At 40.2% G+C, this 25,632-nt stretch overlaps 1 protein-coding gene, 1 long non-coding RNA gene and 1 other non-coding gene across 5 annotated transcripts; 2 read left to right on the top strand and 1 right to left on the bottom strand.

Annotated features, from left to right (window-relative positions):
• Positions 1 to 448: 448 nt before the first annotated feature.
• Positions 449 to 12,290, bottom strand: LOC146768434 (uncharacterized). Its single transcript, XR_014953007.1, has 2 exons — positions 11,869 to 12,290; positions 449 to 11,289 (listed from the first exon to the last, which is right to left on the bottom strand). It is a non-coding gene; the product is annotated as an uncharacterized LOC146768434 (long non-coding RNA).
• Positions 11,939 to 12,020, top strand: TRNAS-AGA (transfer RNA serine (anticodon AGA)). Its single transcript has one exon. It is a non-coding gene; the product is annotated as a tRNA-Ser (tRNA).
• On the top strand, positions 12,209 to 23,302 carry CFAP418 (cilia and flagella associated protein 418). 3 transcript variants are annotated; one of them, XM_021543239.3, is made up of 7 exons: positions 12,209 to 12,323; positions 14,112 to 14,211; positions 16,276 to 16,346; positions 16,849 to 16,914; positions 17,687 to 17,782; positions 19,719 to 19,850; positions 21,188 to 23,302. In XM_021543239.3, exons 1-7 carry the CDS (start codon positions 12,229 to 12,231, stop codon positions 21,474 to 21,476), a joined length of 849 nt encoding a protein of 282 aa, XP_021398914.1. In that variant the 5' UTR covers positions 12,209 to 12,228; the 3' UTR covers positions 21,477 to 23,302. The 3 variants fall into 3 exon arrangements, with proteins under 3 accessions (XP_021398914.1, XP_085428487.1, XP_031359910.1); XM_085572361.1 differs by lacking the exon at positions 17,687 to 17,782; XM_031504050.3 differs by having other exon boundaries at positions 19,719 to 23,302.
• The last annotated feature ends 2,330 nt before the right edge of the window (positions 23,303 to 25,632 follow it).

Here is a 25,632-nt window from a genome sequence, read left to right as displayed (position 1 = left end):
AGCTTTCACTTACTGTATTATGTGATCGCATGTTTTCATTTCAATCTGTTAAAGTTATCAGCCACGAGAGCAATTTCTTCAGATTTCTGCTTAAAATTGTGGCTTTAACATTTACAGCATTTTTGCAATTTATCATTCTTTCTACCCTAGTATAGTATGAGCTCTTCAATTTGCTTAAGCAAATATTGGCAGCAAATCAAAGAAAATACTGTAGGTCCATGGAACACAATTTTAAACTAACTATGGAAAGCACGGCAGGGATAGCCGTGATGTGAAATATGTTAGGCACACTAATTTTCCTATGTGGTATATTCTTCCTTGACTATATGCACACAAAGGAGAAAACATAACCTATGAAATGTTCTATTTACTTGTTCCTGCAATGTCTTCAGAAATACTCTATTTTTTTTCCAAGGGTCATTACAAACACTACTTAGAGCCAGCAACGTGACTAATGACATTTTTTAATCTTAGTATCATGTTTGTTCAGTATTTTCATTAATGACATTTTTCTCTTAGATCTTCATTTTCTAAAGATGCACTACATCTTTTTATTAAGCTTTCCTGGTTATGAGGAACTCCAGAAGGGCACCAGAAAACAGTACTATAAAAGACAATCGAGATACTGCCTGTAAACTTGTCTGGACTTGCCTACTTCCACCAAAGGCTATTTCCTCCAACGAGTGGCTTGCAACATGCTAGGCACAAGCTGTTTAATTCAGCAGCAGTGTGGTCAGGACCTTGTTAAGCTCCCCGTGGAGTTACAGTGGATTTATAACAGTATGATTGTAATTAAGATTTAACTGTGACATCTAGCTGTAAAAATTTCACTCCTTCCAATTTCCAGTGGCTGTAGAGCTCAATCTTCTCAAACACTTATCTTCTTTTCCATTTAAATTGCATGCAGGTACCCCAGAGCACATGAACACATTTAACACTCAAGACTCCAGAGCTGTCCTAAAGGAATTACCATAAATAATGGAAAATCCATGACCTAAAAAAAAACCAAAATAAAACAAACACCAAAAAAACCAAAACGGTAATAATCCATTATATACATTTTTCATCAGCACTATACAGCCTTGCTGCAGGTGCAGTTTTGCAGATACTGTAATTTTTTTTTCAGTCTGGAAACCAGTCACAATTCATAAAGATTATAAAACACATGATTTTATAAAACTCCATTTTACATTCATAGGAAGACTTTGCATTTGCAGCTCAGCTTTCATTGTCTAGTCTTGGTTCTCCCATCATGGACATACCATGGACATTTGTAAAAATAAATAACAGAAGCAAACTTGAAAGTATATTAACAACCTCTCTTCATACAGGAGATTCATGCTTGGGTAGTACACACAGACAACTGCTCACACATTGGTGTCCAACAAAAAGCAAATCATCTCAGGTTTCCTATTAGAGGAAACTCCCCTCTCACCTCCCTCCTTGATTTTTGGATAAATGTAGCCTGTGGTGAAGTCAGCAGGCACCAGTCAAGCCCAGGTTCCTCCACCACTACTTTATGAATGTATTTCCCCTCATCAAAGTATCTGTTGGCCTCCACCACTCTGTTCCTTCCCTGTCCCTCCCTCTTCTCCACCCCTCTTTTTTTTTTGCCAAAGCACCAAACAAATGACCACTGCCTATCATGTGATACACACAGAGGAGCTGCAGCTAAAAATACTTGATTAAGGGAATGAGCTAACGCCATTCTTCACCTCAGTCATGGACTATGCTGCATTTGTTTATCCCATTGCCAATTCCAGTCAAGATTTCTATCATACATGAAATAAATAAAAAGGGCTTTGTTCATCAAAACAAGTGCTGAAGGAGGTAAGAATTTGAATGAGTAGGGAATGCAACTAGCATAGAAGACTGTGTAACTAATTACATACAAGTTAACTTTTAGGCCAAGGACAATCTGCAAGGAAGATGAGGAGCCTTCATTCCTATGACCACCAAGGGCAGAAAAAAAAACCCACTAGAAACCAATTGCACAGGTGCAGAGTGCATTGAGACAAAATACGTCAACCAGAAAAAAACAGGGACTATAAAAACAAAAAGGTCAAAGGGGGAAGGTGCGCCGTGGCAGAGCAGAGATTCCCCAGCTGCCCAGCGTTGTTCTTTTGCTTAATACTGCTTGCTTAATAAATTCTTGTTAATTGATTTATCTATAATTAGCCTCCCCAATTGAATTTGTCCATAACAATACACTGCGCCAGAGACAACTAGAAAAATTGAAGAAGATGAATGTCTGTTTCAGGGTAGACTTAGGTAGTACCTATCAAATGAGTACCTGGTTATGCCTTGCACATAACTAATATTTAAAACTTGGATTACCTACAAATAAAAATACTATGGAGCTGGATCTCCTCCCAGGTGTATTGCCCAGATAAATGGTAGAAAGAAAAGAGATTCAATAATCCCAACTCATTGAGAAAGACATGAACAGCTGCATAGCTGAACTCTAGTCTTGAGCAACCAACATGCACACCACGAGTCAACTGTGTAGTTCTGATAAAGAAGAAAGGACTGAATGTCAAGAGCCACACTGCCTGAATTATTGGTGGTGAAATAGAAACCAGCCCCTCCCCACATGTGGAGTTTGAGTCAGAAATCCCAGGAATGGGGCCCAATAGCCTCAGCACCAAGTGGACATAAATCTAGAGTTAGCTAACATGAAACATGGGCAACAGTAGTGTGTTAGCATCCTCCTTCCACCCCACAGCTGAAGCTCCTTTCCTTATGCTGCAGAACAAACTTTTGCTTGAGGTCAAGAGCTCCAGAGTAACTCTTGAAGCCCTTTCAGGAATGAGCTAGAGATTATGGTGTTTAAAAAGCTGTAGTGCAGTGATTCTACCATCAGTCTTATGCAGAAGCCTACTGGATGGTGCACTTGAGTAGTTCCCTTCTCTACCTGAAAGGCTCAAGCTCCCTACCCTAACCACAAGATACAACTCCAGCTCTCAGGTGAAAATCACATAAATATGGCTGTGTATCCTGCTGGGAAACTCACCTGGAAAAGTGGTACTCGTTCTCTGCTCTAAGGCTGGCAGAGATGTTTTCCTATCCATTAATTCTTCAATGAAAAAAAAAATATCACTCTAAATACTCTGGAAACACACTGGAGAAGTCCCTAAGAACACATCAAAGGCAATTTCACTCATGTAACAACTAAAAAGCATTAAATGGTAGCCACTGAGTATTGTGGTTTTTTTCTGCACCCATAAGAGGAACTGAGAACACCTCTTCAAAAATGAGAAAAATCATTTTCCCAAAATGGGTGGTAAAAATAGTTCTGGACTTTTTTTTTTTTTTTTTGAGCAGGGGAGGGAACTGAGCATGGATTTTTCACACTTTCAGTAAAAGCACTAATCTTTAGGTTTTGGGAATGGGGAGTCACAAAAGAAGAGACAAACACAACCTGTGAAAGAAACAATTCTCTGATGTGTTCCTTTGAGGTTTTAGGGATCTTGCCTGAGAGCTGGGGCTGTCCTGTTCCTCTAAGAACATGAAGTAGATCTTTCCCATTTGGAGATATAAACTAAACTAACTAAACTGAAGTGTGAACCTCAGCTGCAGACATCTGGATTTTTTTTGTTATTAAGACATGCTGACATTTAGCTGACTGAAGGTGATGAGATATGTAATGGTCACAGTAAGATAATTCACGTCAGTGCACACAGGCAGCAATTGTGTAAAGACTGTGTGGGTGACTTCATAAAACAACAAGAAAATACAAACTACCTCATCCTAACTACCAGCAAGCATTTGGGAGACCTGTCTAGTTGCCATGTTTCATACAATTGTCCTTGGAATTGCTACTACAGAGATATGTATTGCATTTGCAATTCCCCTTAATCAGAAGAGAGACATGAGATTAGTTCCAAAAGGATTATTACTATTTATTTCTCTACTTGCTGCTTTTCTGGGTTATGATTTAGATGAAATTCAGTAAATTTGTATTCTTTTTTGTCCTGCAGACTTTTCCAGACTACTTGCAAAGCCACAAACATCAAGAAGGAAAAAGAAAGGCCATAAAAATAGATACCCTAGAGAAAATAGAACTATCATCAATACACAACTGAACAAGAGAAAAATACTAATTCATTTGGAACCTGAATATTTATTTAAAGAGTTTCAAAAGAACAGCTTTCTCTCTCCCAGACACAAGCAATTTCCAAACTCTAAAACAGGTTTGGAATTGTCATTCACTTTCAGTAGCATTAGACACAGAGAGCAAGGAGCAGGGGGGTAAAAGCAGAATGGACACAGATCAGGAGCACTTAGAAGTTGCTATCTAAAGAAACATCTGCTTTACTTTCATCACAGATTAATTAAACACTTCACTAATGTTGTGCATTTGTGGAGAGCATGAAGGTCTGTAGGCAGCACACATTACATAGTGCACATTACTCCTGTGCGTTGCTTTTGAGCATCACCACCAGAGGCTCTTTAAGACCCTACAGCCATGGAATTAGTTGTGGTACTGCCAGCCAGCTGTGTATCCTCCATGGACTTTGGAACAAGCTATAAAAGTAAAAAGAAAAACATACTTTGCCAGTTCTTCACAAAACAGAGCCAGCACTTTAAAACCAAGTGGGTCCTTTTCCACCTGGCAAATCTTGAGGTCAGCATCACAGGTCACCACTTGGGATTGCGTCAGGGACCAACTGGTTGCATTCAGGCAGCCTTGGGTTGGTCTGGCAGCCTGCATGAAGTGAACAAAAGCCAGACCAAGACAAGAAGTTGAGGGAATTGGATAGGAGGAAATTAAGAAGACTGTTCCAAAGGCTTTTGAATTATGACACCCGTGTTGCTGCAATACATTGGAAAACTAAATTAATTGCTCCTTTCCTTAGCCCCCTCCTGCTGTGGCTGTATTTCTTTTAGCTAAGGGCCTGAGACACTAAAGATGCATCCAATTTCCAATGTCCAAATGCTTGTAATCACAGATTTACAATAAACGGAGCCATCTTGAAAAACAAGGCTGTTCATTAGGTGGTTCATGGCCTTCAAAATTTTCAAGACAACAGAAGTAGTGGGAGGTAACAAATCTGCCATAGAGAGGGATAATTTCCAAAAATTTCTGATCACCTATTTTCTTAAAAGCAGCAGTCTTTAAAGAACTTCTGTTCAGGAACTCAAAAGCTGAGGTACCTTGACTCTATAGTCAGTCTACAGTCACTACTGGAAAAAGAAAAGCTAACTATCTTTTTAAGATTTTAGTTTACAGTTACATTACTGGAAAGCCAAAGGTTTTCTAGGCACTGTAAAACCACATAATAAAAGCAGAGCCCATTTTCTGTAGAAACCAGAGATTCTGTAACTTCACAATCAATCTGTTACATAAATTGCAAGGATGCGGCTAGATGGAAACAAATTTTATTTAGTAGATCACAGCAAAAAATCACCTAAATTTTGCTCATCAGATCTTAACTTGGCACAGGTTGTCAGAATCTTATTGATAGCACTCCAAGAAAACACTGCTTTTATTTTTAAGACCTATCACACTTATTTGAGTAATTCCATAGCCATTAAACAGCTCATGAGTGCAATCACAGCTATGTATACTACCAAGTTCCCTGTACAGCACAAAGAACTACCTTAAATTGAAGTGGTAAAGCATGAGAAGTTGCTTTTGTTTGCCCTTTTCCCCTTAAACATCCAATGTCTTTTTAAAGAGTGAGGGTTGTTTTCTGTTTCTTCTTACTCTTATGAGTTTTGTTTCTTCTTAGATTACTCATGTAATTCATTGCAGACTTCAGGACAGTAACCTCTGTAGAAATTGCTAGTGGCCCACAGAGCTAGCATAAAATAAAAAGTTACAAGTCTACATAACCTTAATTTTATGGTTATAAGCTATATTTATTGCAATAACATAAGTTTGAAAAGACTGCTAAGTGTTCAGTGTGGGAATGCAGAGAATTTCTCTCAAGTTAGTTTTATGGAGAAATGTGTTGTTAAACTGTAGAAAAGGTTACAGTCCTTTCAAGTGCTGCAGAGCTGAATGCCTGTTAGGCATTTTTAGAGTATGTATAAAATACCCCAATCACTCCCTCAATATCACTCACTGAAATTCAGATTCAGGACCTTTTCTCTGTTCAAGTCCCATTAGTTTTAACACTGTAAAGTAACCTGAATGAGAATGTTATCAAGGATCAAGGTGGTAGAATTTGCTCTTTACCTCTTGCCCACCTGGACTCCTTTGACTTGGAAGTGTTTCTCACCATAGCATATAGACATGGTGCAGCTCAGTGAGTGTACAGCAAAGCTGAGACTTTATCAACATGAGAGCTGGGAGTGCTCTTAGTACTTCTATCCTGATTTTATCTAATGAGTCTGGGCAGGCTACAATCATCTGGGTGACTCCGTTTCTCCACCTGTAAAACTACAATGACTATTTTCAAACACACTGAATCCTCTTGTGACCTGCCAAAGAACAAATGCTAAACAAGAGAACACACTGTGGCTCCACACATTTTTCAGCCTCTCTCCTGCCCTTGGTCCCTTACTCTTCTCTGCCAAGGTATGTGCCCACTCACTTTGCTGGGTGACCACACAATGAGCTGGACTGAACACTGCCTGTAGACTAAGACTTAACAGAATGCCTGTGTTACAGAGTCAACTTGCTCATTTGCATTAAATCCATGCACACTTCCTCCAGAAGGTGGATTGGCACAACTGTTACATGACAGAAACAGCGAGAATGTGGAGACAGGGTCAAAATACCTGTCTGCATGATTGGTACTGCTCTGTCTGCCCCTGAATGTGTTCCTGATGTGTCAAGGGCTCAGGGACGATAGGAGGGAAGAGAGAAGCCTGCATTGATGGCTATGAACTGCTCAGGGTGCAGCTTCTTGGTTTGATACACAGTACACAACAGTCTTTTGAAAAATCTCCTTACCTCCATTATTTTAAATTATGCCTGCTATCCACATCTACTGCAAATGTTGAACTTTTTCTCTCTTCTCCTTGTTGTTCACATCATTATCACTTTAATTCTGCATTTATTTTTTATAGGAAACAGTTTATTATTTTTTACAGAATATCAAGAGGATCTGAACCTGAAACAAGTCTTTGCAATTCAGCCTACAGGGTCACCTAAAAAATAAAAATAAATTGTGTGACGGAGAAACTGAGAAACCAATGCTTTCTTGCATTTGCTTTCTCCCATCTGCTTTCTCTTTCAGGCATTAGGGTTTTTTGTAGTGCAAGGAAAAATTCCTTTTATTTTCCAGCTACAGTTTTCTAGCAGCCCCTTTTGGTTTTAAACAACTGATGATCTACTCTTCCAGTGGAGGTCATGAAAATTTATTTTAGACTGGCCAAACAACCTCCTGAAGTTCAGTTTACCTTCTGCCAGATTTCTGAAAAACAGTAATGTCATTCTGCAATGCCCTCTGCTGGGAGATACAGCCTGGAGCTGGAAGGAGAGTTACCAGTTCCCATCCTCCAGCAAGGAACAGATATTTGCAATGAGATGGACTGGATTTTCACCTTCTGTATGAAATCCTGACCCTGATGCAATCAATGAAGTCCTAGCTTTTAATTTTCAATTTGCCCTTGAACATTCTTCCTTTTGAAAATTGCACTGGAAAAAAACCTGTTTATTTCACATCCAAATGAAAACCTCATTACTCACAGACATGAAGATCTCTTTTTAGCATTTGAGCTCTAGAGGGAGGTTTTATGAAGAAAAAGTCTTTCATCTGAAAAATTCTTTGTTCTTCTTGCCATTCTTTTAAGTCTTTTAACTGTAAAAGCCTGTACAAAATCACACATGCAAATGGCATTCATGTTGCACAAGTAGGATTCTGCCTAACAAATATTTTCACTGACCAGGGTTCTTGTACTGAGAAAAGGAATCTATGCAGTGAAACAAAGAGCACTGCTATGCAGTGAAATAAAGGAGTGTGTCTGGAACCTGATGTGTGATAATGCCAGCCCTGCCACATCTGTCTATCTGAGATACAGAGATCCCGGGGCCTCAGGAAGAAAAATCTGAACCTGCCCCACTGAGGAGCAGGATATTAGTGTGGAGTTCACACAAACAGCACCTTCATCTCCACGTGCACACTCACACCATGCCCCTGAGGCTAATGGCATAGTTTCTCCTAGTTCACAATTCTTCTGGAGAATCATCCCTGAAAAATATTTTCCAGCCTTGGCAAGGGTGATGGAACACTAACTTTGCTTTGGTCTCAGCTCCCTCAGCTAGGCTGGTTTTACATGATGTTTGTCTCTCACCACAGCTGTGCAATGGGCAGCAAGCAGGAAGAATTTTTCCACAGTAGTCCCCAGTCCTCTGTGATTAATGCTTTCTCCTTCCTACTCACGTTCTCATAGCCTAGGTCCCTCCTGGCAGGCCAATTATCTGATATTTACTACTACTTATTATTTCTATCTGTTAAATGGAAACATTTTTACCTTGTGATATGTTCTCTGCACTGACCTGCTTTATCACCATGTGCGTCCCTCTGCTCCACTTTACAGGGCCTGACACCCTTGGTGCCAGAGAATGCAGGTGCAGTAAAGCTGCACAGTGCCTGGCAACACCATTTTTATTTGAAGTTGCACATAATTATCATTGATTTGGAAGTGTGACCTCCTTGTTACACAGCCTTACAAGCTGACAGTTTTTTTCCAGAAACCACTTTCCAGTGTTTGTTATGCCCTCATGGAGATCAAAATGTCATGGTTATAAGAAGCTTTGAGGATTATGCCATGTTCATTAAAAGGCCCCCAGACAAGTATTTTTGTGTTTTGTATACTGTCCTGAAAAATCTTCTGCTTCTCTTGGTAAGCACTAGGTCACATTCATTTGAAAATGAGCATGTATGTTTACAAACATCCAAAAGTAAGTTGACCCCTCACAGCAATGGCTAAGATTGTCATTCTGGACACCTACCTGTTTTTCTCAGGAACAGTTTCCTTTACAAGAGAATTGTGTAGCCCAGACAACAGGTGGTGGCTGCTCACATATTCTAACCTTGAAATTATTGAGAGGAAGGTTGGAAGAAACTGGAAGTTTTTCCAGTCCTCATGCCCCTCATGGGTAAGGCAGCTGTGCCAGCAAACTGAACTGAAAATCTACCCTCTAAGCTGGCACCTTCAATGGAAGGATTGACAGTGAAGTCCAGGACTGGGATAGCCTCCAGCTTAAACTGTCCTTTGATCCAAGGCTGTCTCTCAACATCACAAACCAGTGTTATATGAGGAATCTTGCACACACTGTTCATTTTGCTGCCAAAAGGTCTTTCAGTAAGTTGTCTCCCAATAAGTTGTCTCCCAATCTGGTATCTTTAGTAGAAAAATTTCATTCACAGGCATGTTTGCTAGTAAATATATGGCCAAAAATCTAGATTTAGCCATGAATTTTCTCATGTTGATGCACTGTACTACTAGTAAGAAAGAAGGAGTTTCACTCAAAATAATGTTATAGTGGATTGTGATAAGAAACAGGGTTAGAGTAATATCCTGTAACTGGGAGCAATGAGTTGTACAGCTCTACATATGCTGGAGGCAGCAGAACACCTTGGGGAGAGGCACTCACTGCATTACCTCCATCCCAACTTCTGGGGCAAGAGATTGGAAGGCAGAAAGGCCTGCAACATGCTGTCACCATATCAAGAAGAGTCCTCCCTGCAATCATTTCCCTCTTGTCTGGCAATGGGTAGCACTAAGAAACGACTTTGTTGTTACCTGGTTCTGCTGACCTCTTATCATTACCTGAGCCCCTGAGGGTTCATTGTTCAGAGAAGAGGGCTGAGAACAGTTTTGGTCAGCCTCAATTTAGGGTCACTTTGGTTGCCAGAGAAAATAGAAGATGGAAATAAACATCCCGCCCTAGAATTTTTTTTTTTGTCTTTATCACTGTTGTGGCAAAATCCAGTTTTATAGCATCACTGAGAAAGCTTTCAGTAGCTTGAGGATTAGAGAACATTATGGCTTCCACACGGAACAGCCTGGGTGTCCAGGCTTCCAGCCTTCTGTCCCCTCTTCCTAAAAATATATTAAGATAGTATAAAAAAAATTAAAAATAAAAAAATAAAAAAGAGAGAGAGACATTCTGTACTTCTCCAGCCCTCAGCAATCACTAACCTTTCTATTTGCACCCAGTCAGTAGGAGACATGATTTGAGCAAGCCACCTTCACTGATTCTGTAAGAGAGGACAAAATTCAGGGCATGACCTCAACTCCTTTCTTCTCGCCACAGCTTAGCTGAAGGCCCAGTATGTCAGATTCACCTCTGTGTGATTCCAGGGACTAGTCTGGAATCAATCTGACCAGTAAGTCTATTTGATTGCATCAGGCCTTTCAGAAGTTTTGAACAACAAGGATCTAAACAGCAGGCAGTAATCTGCACAAAGCCAATCTTGAACAATTTTTAAAGGTCTGTGCCTTTTTTCTTTTTTTTTTTCCTTTTTGGTTTCAAATGCTTTCCAACTGAGCAAATGCTGCAACAAGTTCATGGGAGAAGGCCTCGAGGCACCCCTGATTTTGGCACCGTCATCCCATAGACACTCCATACATTTTTGGCACCTTGCAACAGACACACTGACAGCCACAGGATTGATGGAAAAGGAAAGAATCTGTTTTGCAGTCAAAAGAGAATGTACTCAGATTTCTAAGGCCATTTGAAAGAATGCCAGAATGATACTGGTTTTTGGCATTCTTAAGCTCCTTTAAGATGATGCAGCAAGTGGTCTTTTTCACATGTGATGATGTATTTCAGGACAAGAGTTTCTTCAAGATTTTCCAAGCCTGTGGGCTCCTGATCCTTTTTCAAATTACAGAGATGATAGCATACTGGGAGAATTGTGATTAGTTTAAACTCTCCACAGCTGCAAGAGATGAATGTAAAAATTCCACCCAAAAATCCTCTTCTTCTGGATTGAATTTACCTACATGACACAGAGGCCTGGCCAAGGGACCACTTAAAAGAGCTGGAGCAGCATCAATGCTATTTGGTTTCTTCCATCACATCAACCAAGCAAAGGCTCACAACTCTTCTACCCAACACATCTCCCCCAGCAGCACCGCCATGGATTGGGTGGGGGTATTAACAGTGACCTGAGATATGTGGGGAGGAAAATGGAACAATTAAATAAAAGCTTAAGTATGAGGGAATTCAGACAGGGCTTGCAACTCATTAATTGAAATACATAGAGAATTGTAAAGTACCTTGTTGTCTTATGGACAGCAGACCCATCTCATCACAGGCTGAGAAATTTTGAGGCATCTTGGCAACGGGAGGATACAAGCACTGTGCTTTCTGGCTCAGCTGACCTAAGGAGATGGCAATGCTGTTCAGCTTAACAGGACCTCTCTCTCTAAATTGCTTCCTTACACTTCTAAAAAAATATAGAGCATTCAGTGACACTCTGGGCACTGTGCGCACCTTGGGACATGTCACCTCCAGTGTGGCTCTGACGAGAGGGAAGGTGGAGCTGGCCTTGAAGGCTGGTGACTGACACCTGCCACGCTTGTGTGGATTTATTATCAGGGCCATAGGCGAGAGCTGCCTTTATGGGGCTTTCCTCAAAAATGCCTGCCCCGACTTCCAGGACGCTACTGGGGATGCCAGCTGGGGAGTGTTCCTTGTTTTAAGGGGACCGAGGCCGCTGTCTCCACAACTGTTAGGAACAATCTATGCCAAAAAAAAAAAAAAAAACAAAAAAAAAAAAAAAAAACAAAAAAAAAAAAAAAAACACCTAAAAAAACAAAAACAGAGTTCTCCCGCGGGACTTAGCAAAGCCTAACCGTTTGATTTGCTCTAAACAAACCAATATCCAGCCCGGTGGACTGTATGACAGACGCATTAAGTTTAACCTCTGTTTCAGACCTTTCACTGAGAGAATGACGCACCCGAGTGCCAAAGCACGCCCCTTCTCGGGTAAGTCGCCATGGGAAGGTGGGGAGGCCTCCTGTAACATGCGTAGTCGTGGCCGAGTGGTTAAGGCGATGGACTAGAAATCCATTGGGGTCTCCCCGCGCAGGTTCGAATCCTGCCGACTACGGCCGCCATCCCGTGGCTTTGCGTTTTCCTTTTTTCTTCTCCTCCCCGCTGCTGGCTGCCGAAGCCCGCGAGCGGCGCAGCGGGGCCGCAGCCGCGACCCGAGCCCCGCCGGAGCCCCAGAGCCGCCCCGGGGCCGCCCCCGCCGCGGCAGGGCGGGCGGGCAGACCCCGCCCCTGCCGGGGCCGCCTTGGCAACCGCGGGGCGGCAAGATGGCGGACGACCTGGATGGGCTGCTGGATGAGGTGGAGAGGCGGCTGTGGCACCGGCACGGCGGCGAGGAGGGGCCCGCGGCGGCCCGGGGCAGGTCAGCGGTCCCGCCGCGGTCCCTCACAGAGCAGAGCGCTCCCCGCCGAGCGAGGCCCGCCTGGGTGCGCGCAGCGTCCCCGCCTCCCCGGCCGGACCGCTCGGGAACCCAAAACTCGCGGGCTCTGGGGCCGGAACCGGGCCGACGGTCGGCGAGTGTCACCTGCAGCCCTTGTTTTTGAAAGACCCAAACCGTGTGCCAGCGAATTTAGTTATTTCAGACAGTCTTTGTCTCCTGCGTGTACCGCAGCCTTGGATTAAATATGGCGTTAAAAGCTGCGCTGATTTGCCTCTGAGTTGGGGTTGAGATCACTTGGCTCTCTTACTGACTTTATTATATTACCTCTCTGCATATAACTGACCTCAAATATCTATGAATCTCGCGATTTAGAGCAGGAAAAAGTTCAGCAATAACATTATCAAAGTTTTTATTCTCTCGATGCTTTAGTCATTTCACTGAAATTACAGGATATTCTGCACTGGAGGGAATGCACAAGGGTCATTGAAGCCCAGCTCCTGGCCCTGCCCAGGACACCCCAAGAGTCACAGCGTGTGTCTGACAGCATTGTCCGAACCCTTCTTGGGCTCTGTCAGGCTGGTGCTGTGACTTCCCTGGGGAGCTGTTCCAGTGCCCAGCCACCCTCTGGGTGAAGAACCTTTTCCAGATACCCAGCCTGAACCTCCCCTGACACAGCTTCATGCTTTTACTTCCAGTTTTTTTTTTTCTGTTCATACTTTATTAACCATATCCACTACAGTAAGCACTTAACCTACATGCTACACTTTGAGGTTATCTGCCTCAAATTCCACAATTTTCAAAAGGGTGATTTTGCAGGTTTGGTCCTGGCAGGGTCATTGCTTACGGTACTGCTAAGCATTTGATGTCTGACATCTCAGCCTGCCCTCAAGCTTCCATCCCAAACATGAGGTTTCCATCCTGTCCCTGAGGTTTCCATCCAGTCCCTGACAGGCATCTCAGACTCCCTTTGGAAGCTCTGTGGACCAGAGAGGCTTGGTCAGATGTTTCCACAGGTGAGCTGCTGAGTGCCTATCCAACACATATTTCAAAGTCTCAGGAAAGGATCTTGAAGAATCCAATGACTAATGCAAGACCAGGAAGACCACCACATTTGACCAAATTACTGGACTTCCACATTGTTTGCATAATGGTTAGATGAGCATTAATTTTAGTCAACCTAATTACAATCTTGAAAAAAAAAATTGATACCATTTTCTTCTTTCTCAGGAGTAGATTTGTTCTTGATTGGTTAATGCAGCAGTACTACAGGCCTCGTTGACAAAGAGCTAGCAAACAGCAGACTTGAGTGTTACTTGAATAAAAGCAAAGTGCAGGTGATCTTTCTAAATTCATGCAGTTCTGCAGGAATCCTCTTCAGGACCCCTGCAGTTGTGTAGCTTGAGTAGAGACCTTCCTCTGACCTTATCTCCTTCCTGCTTCTGAAGCTAAATGTGAAAAATCAGGGTTGTCCAGTTAATTGCCCAGTAAGTGTAGCAGGGGTTATATTGTCATAGTTTTATTCACACTTGGGAGTGGTTGGAAATAAAAGAAACAAGCGAAAATAAGACCTATGATGGGACAACGCAACAGTGACTGAAAGGTGTTACCCTGCAGTTTACATCTGCTCAGTCATGATTTGGGTGGCTTATCTGAGATACTACAAAAATATTAGGGGGAAAAGGCTGTAACTGTTTACATTTTTAAATTCACACTTCTTAGAATTGCTGTAGTCTTGCTACAAAATTGAAGGCTGATTTATTTGTTTTTCAGATCTGCTAAAGTGTTACTGAGTGCTGGCAGCAGTGAAGAAGATCTAGATGACATTATTGATGAAATCTGTAGTGACAGCAGCTTTGCCAAAACACCTCCGGTGAGCAGGGGTTTGGAGAAATTCAGAACAAGTCAGGTTCAACAATGGAAGTAAAAGCACCATAAGCTGAAACTTTTAAAGCAAAACATGAATGAAAACAGGCTGTAGAATAAACTTGGAAAAAAAAGCAGAAAGGAAAATGCAGTAATCCTGTAGTGAGGAGCAGGAGAGATGTACAGAGATGTTCTTACCTAGGCAATAACAGGCAATTAGAGGAAATGCTAGTTCAAAACAGAGCATAGTGTCAATGCTCAGAACCACAGAATGGTCACAGCTGGAGGAGGGACTTCTGGAGATCATCTGGTCCAACCACTTTCTTAAGCAGGACTGTCTAGAGCCAGTTGCCCAGGACTGTCCAAATGGCTTTCAGTTATCCCTGAGAATGTAGTCTGCAGCCTCTCTAAGTAGCCTGGTCCAGTGTTTGACCGCACTCACAAGTTGTAAAGATTTTTTGTACATTTGAGTGGAAATTCTTGTACTTTAGTTTGCACCCACTGCCTCTCCTGTCAGTGATCCCACTGAGAGGAGTCTGGCTACGTCTTCTTTATCTGTCCCTGACATACCTTCATAAGGTCCTCCTAACTATGGTTTTTCCAGGCTAAACAATTCCAACTCTCTTAGCTGATACCTGGATGTCAGATGGTCTAAGTCCTTCATTATCTTCATGGTCCTTTCCTGGGCCCACTCCATTACATTCATGCCTCTTTTGTACTGGACATAGTGCTCCAGACATGTCTGTGAGGTCATAGACCTGTTCTAGTCTCTCAAGTACAAGAGGGAGATGGAGCTGCTGAAGAACATCCCGCAAAGGCCCATGGAGATGGTTAAGAGACTGAAATGCCTGTCATATGAGGGGCAGATGAGAGAGCTGGGACTGTTCAATATGGAGAAGGTTCCAGGGGGATATTATCAATGTGTTCTTTGATTCTGTCTCATCAGTGCTGAGTAGAGAGGAAGGATCACCTCCCTGGACATTCCTGGCAACATCCCTCCTAATGTATCCCAAGATACTGTTGGCCCTCTGTGCTGCAAGGGCATGTTGCTGGTTCATGGTCAACTTGTTATCTACTGAATTTTCCACAGCCCTCCCTGCAAAGCTGCTTTCTGGCTGGTCAGCCCACATGGTGTTCTGTGCATAAGGATTATTCCTCCCCTGGGGTGGGAGTTTGCATTTCACCTTAGCTGAACTTGAAGAGATTCTTCTCACCCCATTTCTGGAAGTCATTTGAGGCCCCTCTTAGATAGCAGCTCAGTCATCTGATACATCAACCACTGCTCCCCGTTTTGTATCAGCAAATGTCTTCTTGCTTCACAGCAGGAGATGGAGATAAAGCTGCAAATTTACATTCTCAAGACAATTACAATGATAAAAGGCATTGAAAATAGATACTCATTTGGGCATTAGCAGTAGAAAATGGTGTTACTTATACTTCATAACCTCCTGCAGATTTCCTTATTTTCACAAGTGACATTTTTTTTGTTTTGTTTGTCTTTAATTTTTTACAGGATGGCTAAATCTGAACCTACAAAAAACGCTTCTATACATCTGAAGGAGAGAGAATTATGCCAGTAAATTTGCATAATGTAACATTTTATATCTCTAGAACTTCCCGTTTAGGATCTAGAGTGTTCATATTTGAGAATTCAAATAAACTCTTCTGTGTACAGCAAACAAGAAACCTTTCAAAGACTCTATTTTTTTTAATAATCTAATTTTTTGATGGGTTTTAATAAAACAAAAGCTAAAAACATCAAGGAAGAAGGTTCCAAATTATAAGCGGTTTTAAAAGCAAAATTAGTAAAAGGAGGTCTTGATTGTAAAGTCTAAGTAATCATGTGGTTTGGAATTCCTTCAGCCAGAGCTGGAAATTCACTATGGGAAGAGAAGCTTTGTTCCTTGCTTACCTGTTACCTCAGAGCCTCAGAAACTTGAACAGGAAAATTCCCAAAGTCTTAGTCCCCTTCTTCTGTGACTGGGATTTTCTGGTTTCTGCTTACTAAGTAAAACAGAATATTCTACTTTGTGGTAATGTTGCATTTTATTCTTTGGTTGTTTTTAAACAGAAATTGCAGTCTAATTCTGCAAATCTCACACCTGAAAGAAATAGTGGTGTTGTACAGGCACATGGGAAAAGGTAGGTGAAAAACATTCTGGCTTGTTGAACATTGCTTGATTATAATTTCTTATCAGGCTGATAATACTGCTGCTGTTTAATCTGTGTTGACATTTCTTAAGAAAGACACCAAGAAGAGAGATAGTCTTTTTAAAGAAAAAACAAAGATAAATTGGTAATTTCAAAGAATTGTTAATGTGTTTCCATGTGGTCAAAATAATTTATTATAAATTTATTATTTAAGCTATTGAACATCTTCCTTTGCCTTATGGACACATACATTTATCAAATGCTGCAACATGTAGATTCTTGTATATTTGGCATGGAGAGTGTTTTTCATAGAGCTTTTCTTTGAACGCTTTGATAATGAAAATTTTAAAATTCTGTAGTTTACAATCATTTGGATGCCTTGCCTATATTTAATTATTTTTTAAATACCATGCTGTTAAACTAGGATAAATGTTATACTTCTTTCTCCAACCTGTTTTGCTCTAATTTAATATTTTTTAATGAATCCATTTAGATGCTGTCCAGTGTACTTGGGTGGAAGCCTTTCACCATCTGGGATAGGAACAAATATTTCAAAAAGGTAGGAAACCTGAAAAAATATGTGCTACTTGATTTAGCATTATTTTTATTCACAGCTGTGTTTCTGTGGTGGTACAAAATTCTGCATTTGAACTGGGCAGGACAGCCTTACAGTCATCTGAGGAAGTGGCTGCCTGTAACTGCACTTGAAATCAACTGGTCCCTTCTAGTCCTCTGTTGTTGACCATCTGACCTTTTGCTTGTTTGAAATGGTGGAAGATCCTTGGAAATGAGACATGAAACCAAAAATCAGTAACAAGTAGTTAAGGAAATTGCTGCTGCATTATTTTTCTCTGCCTCTCTTGATCTTTGTATGTGATGCCAAGTATGTGATTTAAGTCACTGGGTTGGTTGAAATCTCCCAGAACCTGGACTGAAAATGGTCAGAGTATTTTGCAATTGCAGCTGAATTTAGCAGAAGAGATACTTAGATGATTTATCCACAACATCCTTTAGAACATTACTGCATTTCCATGTGGCATTTTTTGTAGTAATTGTGCACTCAACACATGTGTTGTATCAGTGAGGAAGACTAAGGAGATTATATCAAGTGAATATCAATTTATTTTATGTGTTCAGTGAGGATAGGAACCTGTAAAAATAATACATGAACATATAATTAAATCACATACCATACATCTGAACATGCCAGAGATGTAAAGGCATTAAGTGACATTGCTTCTAGAGTTTCTGAATGAGTGTTGTACTTTGACCCATTTATGATGTATGTATATTGTTTCAGTCAGCTTCTCTGATTATTCTTCTTTGTCCAGAACGTGTGATCAGCTACGTTGTACTGCTTGTGACTTCCGTGTGTCACTTTTCAATGACTACGTCTGGGATCAGTCCTGTGATTATCTTTTTTTCAGGTGTGTCTGGGGTGGGTATTAGTGTTGTGCTACTGTGCTTTGGAGCTCAATAAGAATGGGAAAGATGAAAAGCCCTGAGCATTTCTGTGTCACCTAAAAAGCATTCATGCTACCTGTTTGGGATCAAGTGGGACAGTCTGTGGGGAGGGGGAAGTAATGTCTCCCAAAATCTGTTTTCATCCGTTTCTATCTCTTCTTCCATGACTCTCCCTCTGCTTTTAAAAATAATTCAAGTTTCATGGAGGAAAAGGCCATCTTATTGCTGAAATAAGCAGGTAATCCATGTGATGGGTTGGATTCTGCCAACCAGTGCAGGGTATCTACAACATGAATACAGACTGTTCAGCATGTGCTTTGCACCTCACCTTCACTCATACAGTCTGTGATGGTTTAAAGGCATATGTTTTTTTCCACTATCAGGTGTGCTGTCATGTTCAGTGAAAATCAAATAGCTTTATTTCTTAACAAATTTCTTTCTTGAAGCAAGGTTTGGTTCAATGGAGAGGTGGGATTTTTGTTTTCTGCTTATATTGTGATGTCTTTAATTCTTTTAATAGTTTTTGAAGACTTAAAAGTAAGGAGTTCCTATTTCCAGTTTTTCTAAAGTTAATGCCAAGTGAAAGATAGTGTAGTAGGCACATTTCTAATAGACATCAAATTTTGGTTCCTCTTATTTTAGTACAGTCTTTGTTTGTGCCAATTAACTGATGGTAGAGGTGGATGTGTTCAGAGTATCTGCTTGGACAGGGATGTGACAGTCAGAGAAAAAACATTAATGGAGATATTGGCTCCTTTTCCATGATTTTTCCTGTGTTACATCTTTGGTTATTCCTATATTTTTCTTCCAGTCTCAAAATCAGTATTTTTTATTGAATACCATTATTTTTCCCATTATTTAAAGCAGTTTTAAAAATACCATGCTGCACTAGTCTCTTAAGATTAATTTGGTAGTGGAAAAAGTTTAAACAAAATTGGGATTCTTTTATTTACCCAAAGTCAAAATTGTTTCACTTCTCAGAAATTAATTGAAATTAAGAAATGAAATAAAAGGGAATAAAAAAACCATATGAGCGGCATTAGTATCAAATACCTGTAACATTTATTAAAATCTGTAATCTTTAGCAAAATATTTAGCTGTTAAGTTTGATAAACCTGAATTTTAGAAAGCAAACTTTAAGGTTAAACATTTTCCTTCCATCAATAGGTGTCTGATCTCTTTTGCTAAAAATTCTTCCCTTGATACTTGTTTTGAGTTTTCTTTATTTAAATGAGCTTTTTAATGTTGCTTTTGAGCAATTCAGTGGCCAGGAGGAGGTCATGAGAGCACAGATAGTTAAAATGCTACATTTTCACTTAGTATTTTGGAAAGAACTTGTTCTTGTCATAGCATGCACGTTTTTTGTTATGGTTGATGGCTGCACAGGAATTATTTCTGTGTTGATGTACAGTCTACCCTCTTACAGCCATTTCATTTCAGTCACTTTAACAATCAACATGTGTAACAGTTCCTGATGAAAAATTTAAGTATGTAATTTTTCCCATTGTGCATAGCAATTTTTACAGTAAATTTGGTAAGATAAATACATTTTTGTGTAATTTTTTAACACAAGAATTATCTCTGCTTGGTTTACTTCACAATTCTGTCTCTGGAGACTGACTGGAAACATAACAGGTAACATTGTTTACAAAGACATCACTTTGTACTTTATGTGAGAGCACAAAAACTACACACTGAAACTGCACTCAGGAAAGGAGTGTTCAAAACAGAATTCAAATATATCCCTAAATTAATCCATGACAGTGGTAGTCAGAATTGTCAAGATGTCTTCTGATTTGAAATGGCCTCATGAATATTTTTTCTTTAAAAAAAAAAAAAAAAAAAAAAAAAACCAAAACAACCCAGCATGATCCTAAAATGAATTCACTTCTTTGGCAGGAATAACATGCCTGAGCTCAGTAAACTACGAGCAAAGATGATAAAGAAGAAAGGAGCACGTGCATATGCTTGTCAGTGCAGCTGGAGATCCATTGATGAATTAACTGACCTCCAAACAGAGCAGCAGCTTCGGTGGGTTTGTGGTAAACATGGAGAATGAAATCTTCTTTTGTGGGATACCCACTTGTGTGCAAATGGCTCTTAAAATCAATTTGTTTCCTATGCAGTTTTTTGAGAACAGATGGAAAATTGAATACTTAGATCCAGAAATAGATTATAACACCCATATTTGAACCTGAAAATATTTTTTTTTAAATTAACTGTCTTGTAAGCAGTGTGGGGAGTTTAATTATTAGGAGAAATAACCAACTTGGAGGCTTTCCGGAAGCTAAATGAGGTTAAAGTTCATACTCAGTAAAGAAAATAAGAGGAAATAACAGACTTGGGCATGGCAAAGTATGTTGAGAGTCTTCTTCACATCTAGCAGAGAGCATTATTTCCCGTGTCTGCAGGATCCTGGACTCAAAATGGTGGGTTGGGAAACAACCACGACACGCAAGCATATGACTTTCTGCACAGAAGTGAATCCTGCTCTGCTGCTTTGCTTATAGTTCTAAATGAGAAAGTGGTTGTTTATCTCTTTAAAAATTACTATGGGATCAGCTCTCATCTTAAAGGTTTCAGCACACCCCAAAATTTTACTTACTTTTACCCACCAGTAGCCAAAATTGCAGATGTTGAACATTTTCATCCAGTTCCTACTGCTTTCTTCAGAGCACTTTCTGCTGACTGAGGACTTCTACCACAATGAATTTCTTTAACTTCTTTTCAGCCCTCACTGCACAAGAGATTAAAAAATTATTGTGCAATTATTAAATGTGCAGTTTTTAAATATGCAATTTTAAAGTGATTCTGAAGGGTATGTTACTCTTTTATCAGTATTTTCAAGGGAAAAAGGCTCAAGCTTTTAAGAGTGAGAAAATATATATCCCCACTGATGTTCAAATTCAGATTTTTTTTCAGTTTCACTTACCTTTCACTTCAGCTTCTCTTTAGAAAAAATCTTGTATTCAGAAAGTGCAACTGTCCTGTTTCAACACATTCCCTTCCCTCAGTAACATTGTTACTTGGCAAGTTGCTTACAGTCAGTCACTACAGTTCATTAGCTTTTCCTTTTCATTATGTATAAATAACACCGAAGGTAGATTTGAGTTTTATGCAGGGGGAGAGGGAGGAAAGAATAACCAGTCCTGTCATTTACTACATTGAAAAGTGTCTCAATATGGAAAATCTGTCATTAGTTTTGCTGTGCAGTATGTGTATCTGTACAGATAAATTCAGAATTACTTACTTTGGTGAATTCTATCATTACAGAGCCATTTCCCTTTCTCTGAAGTTTTGCTCATGGTTCTAATCTGTACATTTGTTCTGTGTCTGAGCTTTCCCAAAACAATTGTGTGGTCTTACAGACGTGATTCCTGTGTGTGTCGCCCTCTGAAAGAGCAGATCTCAGTAGTGATCAGAGGCATCATGCACTCTGCACCGTGCTTACCTTGTCCTCCCATGAGTGCTTGTTTTAGAACCTGCAGAGGCCCAGCAGTGTGCCTGGGAAGTCTAGCAGTGCTTCTTCAGTGCTCCAGACTGCTCCTTCCAGTGCCCATGCAGCCTTGCTGTAGAGTCAAAGGTGAGCTGGCTTTGGAGAGTACTACTTCGCATGATGGTATAGACATATTTAGGGTCACGTATTGCTTTCAGTGAATTTAATACTTCAGGCTGAAGTTTCAACTGCTAGAGTCCAAAACTGCAGTTTCAGGACCAGAGACCAGTTGACTACTGCTCAGTCAGCTCCTAAAAGAACTCTGCTTGCCTTTGTGTCCTTTGTGAAGATGTAGCCCTGGTCTGGGCTGTGCACAGTGAGTGTTCCTGAGTGTTCTTCAGGTGTGCCCAAGCGACTTTTCATGCCTAGAGAACATCAGTGCTAAGAATAAGAGAAGAACCCAGAGGTAGGTAACAAGCTTCTCTGGGGAAGAAGAAATCTACTTGCCATTCTTCTCAAAGAATGCATTTCAAAAAGAGCTGCACTGCCTTGGCTTTTCTGTTCCAAGGCTATTTGAAACGCATGACCAAGTAGCTCCACAGGGTGTCTTTTGGCTAGAATTGTACTGGAATTTGTGTCACAGTGTAGAAACAAGCTGGGCTTGCAACCTGTGAGCCAGAGATGGGCAAAATCCTAATTCCCATCTCAGTTCATGAGATAAAGTCTTGCGTGACTAGGAAAGGGAGCATTTCTCCTGTACTCTGAACATTCTCCTGAAATAATCGGGTTTATTCAAGTGTAATTAGCTTGTTTCTGGCCTTGGTCAGAGTGGTGGGATATGACAGCCTTTTGTCCAAGGGAGGTTGTAAACAGGTACAGAATAGTACTTCTGGTACAGGTTTTCAGAATTTATCATATTTCTAGATTTGAGAATAATTGCTGCGTCATTAGGTACAATTATTTTGTTGGAAGGAGGAGCAGTATTAAGATTTTATTTCCTTTCCTTTGTTTTCTTCAGTTACATGTTACAAACCACTCCAAAGTCCTTGGATGAAAAGAATGTAAAGAAAGGTAAAATTAGAGCTTAAGTGTTCATTTGATGAAGGCATTGTCAGATTGTACAAGGTTCTCAAGATGTAACCCAGACCCTAAGTGATATTTCTGTGTCAGTTATCTGAGATAGCAGGGATTATGTAGAGAATTCTGTTTAAGAATATGTAAAGAATTCTTTTTAAGAATGCAATTCAGCTGTTGTGACTGGAAGTACTGGAGAACAGTGTTGCTAAGTATAAACATGACCACTGTTTTCCTCCAGGTTTTTGCTTTGGAATAATAATACCATTTCCATTTGTGAAATGGGCAAGGTGAAAATTTAAGACTTTTATTTTGCTTACTGATACGCTTGGAAATTTCCTAGCCTGTCCTATCAGTCTGCAACAGACCCCTCAAAAAAGCAAAAGCAATGAAGAATGACAAAATGAGATTCCATCAGATTTTAACATGCTGCTCTGACTTATTTTTCACTTGCTTTAACTGCAAACTATGGAGGGTGAATATAGCTCAGAAGAGTCATTATTAAGAAGCAACCTGCCATTAAAGTTAACTTACAGAAGCATAATAACATTACATATTGCAAGCTCTGCACTGTATTATATCAAATAAGGGGTTTTTTTTGTCCAAACACCTATTTTAGTTTTGTACTGAAGATATTCTACAAATGCTGCCACTTGCTGAAAGACTGCCACTTCTCTTGTTTCCTGACATGTGAGTCTTTGGGTCATGTAACCAGCACATGTGGTAGTCATACAATACAAGAAGTGTTATGTCAGGAGCTGCATATGCAAATTTTTCTTCCTGCCAGGCTCTGTTTTCAAAAGATATGACACTGTGGTGTAACACCTGATAACTGCAGGCAGGTGGAGTAAAGGGACACCAGGTGCTGCTCATTTGTGAGGTCCATATCTGATGCCTGGGGTTTGGCATGTTTGCTTTGAGAAAGTTTTTCAAATGTCAGCACTTACTTAATAAAACGAAAAGTTGGAACTAATCTGAATTGTGTGTTGTGTGAATTCTAGTGCACTGTTCCTATCCAAGAGAAGCCTCATAAAAACTATGGTTTCTGTCAGAAGGGTTATGACATGTCCTTAGTTCAAAAGCACTGTCCAGTTCATAAGAAGCAGTAAGTACTGTTGTGTGTTTTCTCACACCGGTGGGGATGCAGCAAATAGGGAAGAATTAAAGAAGCTTTAGCATTCTTTACCAGCTAACACATGATGAGCACATGAATATAGAGAGTTCATAAAGGTGAATGTATTTGCCACATTTCTTGGATGTTTACCAAGGATGAAAGGTGGAGACAGGTGCTGTGCAGGGTGGCATATAGCTAAGCAGCTTGCAGAATGGGGTGCTGGTAGCCTGGTGTATCAGTCATGCATTTGCTGTGCTGCACGTGCCCTGGGTCTTGCTCTAGGAAACTCTTCTTAGTACCAAGGAGGAGTTGCTCTGTACATGGAAGTTGGAACTTGTTTCTCCACCATCCAGAAATGTCGTGTGGCTTACATTAGAGCAACAAACATAAATACTTCCTGTACCTCATTCTGAATTCAGATTCCAGGAATGGGTGCTATTTGGGCAGTAATTGTTTCCTCAACTTAATTGGCAGTGTGGACACAGTGAGGATGCTCAGAAACCAGCCACTTCCTCAGGAGTACTCCTAACTTATTTAGGACTTGCAGTGTCACAGTGATGTTTATGTGTGTTTCATTCACTTTGATAACTTCATTCTCTGTTGAGTTAGATGTGTTTTAGAAGTACGTGATCTGGGTTAATATGTGATTGTGCGGTCTAGTCTGCAGAGGGCAGAGCAGCACCGCTGAGAGTTACAGTTCAGGCTTCTGTTTCACTTGTTCATACCCCTGTTTTTTTCTGTAAACGGTTTACATTCAACAAAGCCTTGGTTTGTTGAATGTAAACTAATTTGTCTCCTACTAGTGTCATTATAAGTAGGGTAGCCAGATCTGTGTGAATTCTAGTTTATTTTTGTATCAATTAATCCAAATGGTCTTCAAGTGGTCCTTGACCAATACTGAAATAGCTTAAATTTTTAACTGTCATGTAAAGAAGCATAAAAAACTCTCTGTGTGTCTATATGTAGGTATATTTGTGTATGTTTATCCTCTAATAACATCAGTGGAAAACCTGAATTGCCTCACAATTTTTTCACCCTGCCCAAATTAATTTTCCCTGAAAATGTTAAATAATTTTGGCAAGTAGAGGTTGCATATGTTAGGATCTTTTAATATTCAATATAAAATTTATATAGCACATCACCAAAGGTGACAGCTCTTTAAAATGAAATAGTAAAAGTTCAAAATTTAGAAATGCAAAAAAAAAAGTTTCCTGTCTATGTAGGAAAGCAGTAGACCAGAAATGCTGCAGAGCAGTCTGAGATATAGCATGAGAATCATCCAAAGACCTATATCATGCAGTTCATCATCCATGAGCCACGGCTGAGGTTAGTTAAGTCTCACTCTCTGAACTCTATTCTGGTTCTTTGGGTGTCCAGAAAGTAAGTGTACAAAGCAGATTTAAAGTGCACGGAAGCAAACATTATTTCCAATAACCACCAGTGAAGCTGTGTCTGTTTCTGCAGAAGTGACAAGGTACTTTTAACTAGAAGCACAAGCATACCTAAACCATGAAACTAAAGTTTACTTATTTTACTGTTAAAATAGAAAGTATGATCTAAATTTAGCCTAGTTACACCATGGATGTCACAGAGTGACCTCTGTGACACTTCGTTCTTTACTTCTTGATTTCTTCTAATAGGAGAAACAATTGAATTTAATAGAGCAGAAAGGAATAAGCAAGGCTGAGTAGCACACTGTGAGAGGTTTCATATGTTTTGATAAAACATTTTTTCAAATAGAAAATAAGCCATTGTGTTTGCTTCTAAACTAATGATACACCTAAGTGAAATAAAAATACAATACTGCAGGGAGAAGTTCAGATGTCCATTTGCTCAAAGCAAGGACAAAACTTCACATGGGGGAGTATTTTCTAGGAATCTTTTATGATTGGAGTTCCACAGGCTGGCCGAGAAGATGGGGGTGAATCCACCCCCTACCCACCAATTCCCTTTTTCAGGGTTTCTTGTTGTATTTTGAAACCTGTTTCCTGTTGATGGGTTTTAGAGATAATAGCTAACATTGATATTATATTTAGATATAAGAGCTAAAATATTCAGGATTTGTAAAACCTTCTTAGTGGTTTATAACTGTTATTCAAATGTCAGCAAAAGATATTGAAGTATTTAAGGAGAGTTAATGAAACCAAAACCCTTGCAGCTCCTCAGAGGAGGAAAGGCAGGCAAATCAG

This window comes from Lonchura striata, chromosome 2, assembly GCF_050655825.1.
Source record: "Lonchura striata isolate lonStrDom1 chromosome 2, ASM5065582v1, whole genome shotgun sequence".
Classification (NCBI taxonomy): Eukaryota; Metazoa; Chordata; class Aves; order Passeriformes; family Estrildidae; genus Lonchura; species Lonchura striata.
This window is presented reverse-complemented; position numbering and strand designations above follow the sequence as displayed.

Coding starts and splice junctions, on each gene's coding strand:
- CFAP418 (XM_021543239.3), top strand. CDS start 12,229: ATGGCGGACGACCTGGATGGGCTGCTGGATGAGGTGGAGAGGCGGCTG. Junction 17,783..19,718: donor TGTGATTATCTTTTTTTCAG/GTGTGTCTGGGG, acceptor CTTCTTTGGCAG/GAATAACATGCCTGAGCTCA. Junction 19,851..21,187: donor CAAACAGAGCAGCAGCTTCG/GTGGGTTTGTGG, acceptor GTGGTCTTACAG/ACGTGATTCCTGTGTGTGTC.